We start from the raw sequence: 5,000 nt of genomic DNA on the forward strand, positions 1-5,000 counted from the left end.
TTTTTTTAGAAGGACCTGTATATCATACACACCTGGACATTTAGTAAACTTTTAGTTGAGTGTGTGTATCTGTGTGACTTTGAGCTCGCATGTCCTGGTGCGTGATGAGCACTCGCGTGAAGATGGTTAAAACATGTGGCCTTTAGCTGCTGCTGCTGCTTCTGCACTTTTAGACATTTGAGCCACCACTCTGCTAGAGTTTCACTTTGCTAAACACATGCACGCACGTACATACTGTATATACAAGGTCGTGTTTCCTTGACTTCAGATGACACTATATTGACTTGTATTCATTTTCAGGAGACTTACTCTAACCCAAACCATAACTTATGTGATGTAATCCAAACTTTAGAGTAAGTTAAATATGTTAAACCTCACCATAAAGTAACAGATATATTGTTCCCTTCAACATGAGGAACACATCACACACACACACGCACACTTTATTAGTCAGGGAAACGTGTTCAGGCTAATATTAGATTAAGAGAACAGAGAAAGGTCATCAGTTTTTTGCGTCTTCATTTACTAAAACCAAGAAGCGACCCTCCACACTCTCAGCCGTCTCACTCTGTCTCTCTTCTGTTTATAGACCCGGGACAAGAAATGCTGAGGTAAGACATTCACAGATTTTTTTTTTTAATGCATTTGCATGCGTGACACAGAGCTGGACAACATTTCAAGGGACTTCCTGACGTTTACACAGTATTTAAATCTTTAAGTCTCCTGATTTTCAGTTGGTTATTTTTATTATTCAACGGTATTTTGTATAATGTTGTACTGAAGCTCGACAGATATTGTTTGGGAATGTGTCTACAGTGTGCAGTTCTGGATGTTTTGAGACCCAAGTCTGACGGAGGGAATTTACAGCCTTCATGTTCCTCAAGTGAGTTTAAACACATCAGTAGCAGTGTAATTATTTTATATTTGTAGTTATCAGGATGAGGCATACAAAACCTTTGTGGTGAATAAAATATTCATAAGAAAAATGTTAAAGTTTGAATTAGTTTGTCATTGCAGTTTGTGCTGCTGCTTGCTGTGCATGTGTCTCGTTTTTAAAATCTCGGGTTTGGACTTATGCTCATCATACTAATAATATTTATGATATTGATATGTAGCTGTGCGTAGACATGGACACACATTGTATTTAAGATGCAAGCAACTTGCAGTGTTGTAATCTGTGAGTCTAATTGTGCTTAAAGCTTGTGTTTGAAGAGCTTTCTTTAAATGTGACAGCAGCAGTTCTTGCTACAGTAGAAGTCAGTGTAATCAGTGTAAAGTATTAACGCATATTTTAGTAAAATTGATCAATTTGCCTTGTTTTGCTCATTTCTCTAGCCCTTCAGGTTGAAGGAGGGATGGAGCAGAGAGTTGAAGACTCATCTTGTTCTGTCAGACACTCCAGTAATTTGCTTGAAAAGCTCAATTCCTCTGAAAAGAAGAGGGAAGACCCCAGTGGAGAATTGGAGGGAAAGGCCATTTTCTATGAATCAAAGCTGACAGAAAAACAAGACCATGGCAGAGAGGTGGAAGAAGGGGTAGAATGCACCACTTCAGTCATAGGAAACGGGCTGCACCCCTCTACAGCTGGAGAAATGGATCAGTCCAATCCTGCAGAGCAGCAGGGAGAAGATTTAGGTCCAGCACAGGAAAAGGAAGCAAAGGGTGAGGAAGCCAAGAGTGATATAGAGGAGGCAGAGGAGGCGATGGAAGATGAGGGAGCAGAAGATGAAGAGGAGGAGAAGCAGATGGGAGAAGATTCTTATGTCTGTCTGAAAGCTCTCTCAGTGGAGACTCTGGTCATCGGGGCAGAGTTGGTGGAACAACAGCTGCAGGCAGAGGATTTAACTCCGGAGAGGCTACATGCGGAGAGCCAGCAGTGCCGAAACACCGAGGTACCTACTAAATCTTTGGACTGTGTCTGGCCATTACACATTGGAGAAACATTTCAAAACGTCGAGGGCTTTCAGGTTTTTACAGACGTATGAGTTTTATGTCTTGGGACTGATTCAGTAGGGTCACTTGCGTTTACCAGTGTTGGTGTCATTTTTATGTAAAGAGTTTATATTGCTTTGCATGCTTATGTTAACAAATAAGTTGTTCTGTTTTTTTTTAATGTCCCATTTGCTGGAAATGCAACATGTCCTTCCTAGCATAATTTCTCATCTGAACAGTGTTTACATGTATGTATGAGATTTAAATACTTATTTCAGATCAGTGTTATAGCAGTGCAGTCAGCAAAAGGAGTTATCTCAACTATTTTATGGTGACGCAAACTAAATGCTATAAATGCTATAAATGTTTTCTCCCTTATCACTGGAGCAGAGCTCTACAACCTGGCTACATGAGGAGACACTCCCTCCTGAAGAGGCTCATCCGAGGCGGCAGGAACAGCGTGCAGAGGAGGAAGAGGACTATGAATTTGACCAAGCTGACCTCTTCAGAGAAGCTCCGGCACTCGACTACATGGCAAAACTCATCACAGTTGAGGAGGTGTGTACGTCCGATAAATATGTTTATTTTGAAAGTGTTTCCCGTAATGGATTCAGTTTAAAGGCCTAGCTATTGCCTGCTGCCTTTCATGGCAGTTTTACTCAGTTTCATGAGTTTTAAACCAAGATCATCTCATGTTGAGAAATGACAGTGATATCTGTTTTGGTCGAACCGTAAAAATCTCACGGAGATGTCACGCTCGGAGTACCTGTTGTAAATCACCCTCAGCTACTACCACACCAAGTTTTAGCTCCATAACAGTAGAAAAGACTGAATTAAAGCCTTTTTTTGCTTGTTTTCTAAAGTCAGTTGACTGTGGCAGCTATCCTCAATTTGGTTGGCTCCAAAAAGTTAATTACCGGTAGTTATAGATTTATATTCATTGATCACTTTCTGACAGTTTCATTAAAGTGTGTGTCCAGTGGTTCGTGAGATATTTTACTTATAGACAAACATACAAACACAAAGATGCAGGCAACATGGTTATCATTCATCTTTTGCCAGTGGGAGAAAAACTTTTGTCAAGCTCTTTCTTAAATCTGCTCTTCGGTCATGTTTTAAGGGTTCTGTCTGCATCTCCACACATCTTGCTGTTTTATGCAACGGTTTTGTCAAAACAGACTTATTGGCATAACCTAACCGTTGTAATTTTATAAGAATTTGCGTGGCGAATCTAAAAACTTAGACTATTAACTCTTTCATTTTAAAGGTTATAAAATATCGTACAAGGAACTAAATAATGTTTAAAGAATACATATTGTAGTAAATGAAAGGTGAAGGTCATTTTAGCTTTTTGTTTTGTGTCTCTGCAGTCGGTCTTCAACTGTAACATATTATTTGGAAGTACTGTAGTAGTTATTTTAGTGTGTTTTTACATTTATAAAACAGTATACAATCAGTGCACCCTAAATCTGCACATCTTATATGTAATAATAAAATTAGTAGGGGTAAAGATATTTGAGAAGCTTTTCTTTGAACATTTTTACTCTCATTTGGACCGTAATCACAAACTATTGAATGATGTCATTATTTCTGCACAGTATAACACGAGTCAGGTTTAATGTGATGAGCTGGCACGACTTGGCCAAAGTTCATCCGTCGTTGAAGTTCGCTCATCTTGTCAACAGGCCAGAGACTGCTTTAATCCTACTGGATATCTTCAGTCACAGCATTACAGTATGCAGTACCAGTATTTGGAAATATCTGATAGTAAATATATTGAAGTATTGATAAAGGGAAAGGAAGGGAAGTCTGAAATAGTCATCATTGTATGTTCCCAGACAATGGTGAAATTATCTGCATTTAACCCATCACACCTGGGATGCACCCAGGTGGAGCAGTGGGCAGCTTTGTAAGCACATGGGGAGCAGTTAGGGATTGGATGTCTTGCTCAGAGACACCACGACGTGTGGGAATGGCTGGGAGTCGAACCGCGGCTTTCTGGTCCCAAGTCAGCTGCCCTACCTCTATCCCATCTCGGCCCCAAAGACTGTGTGGCAGCGGTGGGATAGAGCAAGCCCGAGTTCAGCACTGGTGATTATGTCTTGTGCTGCCACCTCACACATCCAGTGAACTGCTGAGAGATGGACAGACATTGTTTTTTGTGTGAAAATGAACAATTCAAACAAGCTTTTATTTTTTTTTTTAACAGGAATTGTCTATAACAGTGCTTGTGTTTGTGCTGCTTAACACTTTTTTTTTTAAGTTTAATTTGTTTTGCTTCCCAGATCACCCCTGCCTCTGGTCTTGTTTCCATACTGAAAAAGCAGGATGTTTATGTGGACAAAGTTAGTTCAGTGCCTAAACCTGAAAAACCCACTGCCAAAAGACGTGTGCGCTTCAAAGTTCCTGATGACAGCTACGACCCTGGTATGTTTGTGAGTTTATTTCCTGATTTATAAACCAATATAAACTTATAATTAATGAAATTCCATCATTAGACAAGTTACACGGTCAGTAACTGGGACCCTGTGTACACAATTTCGTTCCACCTCATGTACCACATGTGATGAAATGATAATAAAACCTACTTGAACTTGAACTTGGAAAGAAAACGAGTCGTTGCATTACTGCTTACAAATCCAATTAATCATAATTGTGTAAATGATTTTGACGAGTAATCATGGTCGGCAGCTGAAAAACAGTGACATTCAAAAATCACAACAGATTTCCATCTTTTTCAACGTTTACATTAGTTTGCTCTTCTGATCTTCTCCACTCTGATTCCTTGTATCTTTTGTTTCTGCAGACGTTGGCAGTGGAGACTCCTGTCTGCTTCTCTTCCTTCTTTGTCTGGTTACTGTAGTGATCAGTATTGGTGGCACTGCCCTTTATTGTGCATTTGGTGATGCCCAGTCCTCAGTCTGCCAGGACTTCTCTAAAAACGCAGACTTCTACATGGACCAGATACATCGTGGGATCTCTCAGCTCCAACACTGGTTTGCTCCTGGCTCATAGCAGAAAACCATTGTCATCATTTTGGAGCCACTGACGGGTAGATTCCTTTGGTT

The 5,000-nt window shown here is 40.1% G+C and overlaps 1 protein-coding gene across 1 annotated transcript in view; it reads left to right on the plus strand.

The window, feature by feature from the left end:
* Positions 1-599: 599 nt before the first annotated feature.
* The window catches only part of LOC119429409 (consortin), a 5,286-nt gene continuing 885 nt past the window's right edge, over positions 600-5,000 (plus strand). Inside the window, exons 1-6 of the mRNA XM_037697046.1 lie at positions 600-611; positions 817-883; positions 1,336-1,892; positions 2,323-2,490; positions 4,218-4,359; positions 4,739-5,000. The exon at positions 4,739-5,000 is cut by the window's right edge and continues 885 nt beyond it. Of these exons, the coding sequence (XP_037552974.1) occupies positions 1,356-1,892; positions 2,323-2,490; positions 4,218-4,359; positions 4,739-4,947 (1,056 nt within the window). The 5' untranslated portion in view covers positions 600-611; positions 817-883; positions 1,336-1,355 and the 3' untranslated portion in view covers positions 4,948-5,000. The remainder of the gene's footprint in view (positions 612-816; positions 884-1,335; positions 1,893-2,322; positions 2,491-4,217; positions 4,360-4,738) is intronic.

The sequence above is a fragment of the Nematolebias whitei genome, chromosome 2 (assembly GCF_014905685.2).
Source record: "Nematolebias whitei isolate Nwh7 chromosome 2, NemWhi1, whole genome shotgun sequence".
NCBI lineage: Eukaryota > Metazoa > Chordata > Actinopteri > Cyprinodontiformes > Rivulidae > Nematolebias > Nematolebias whitei.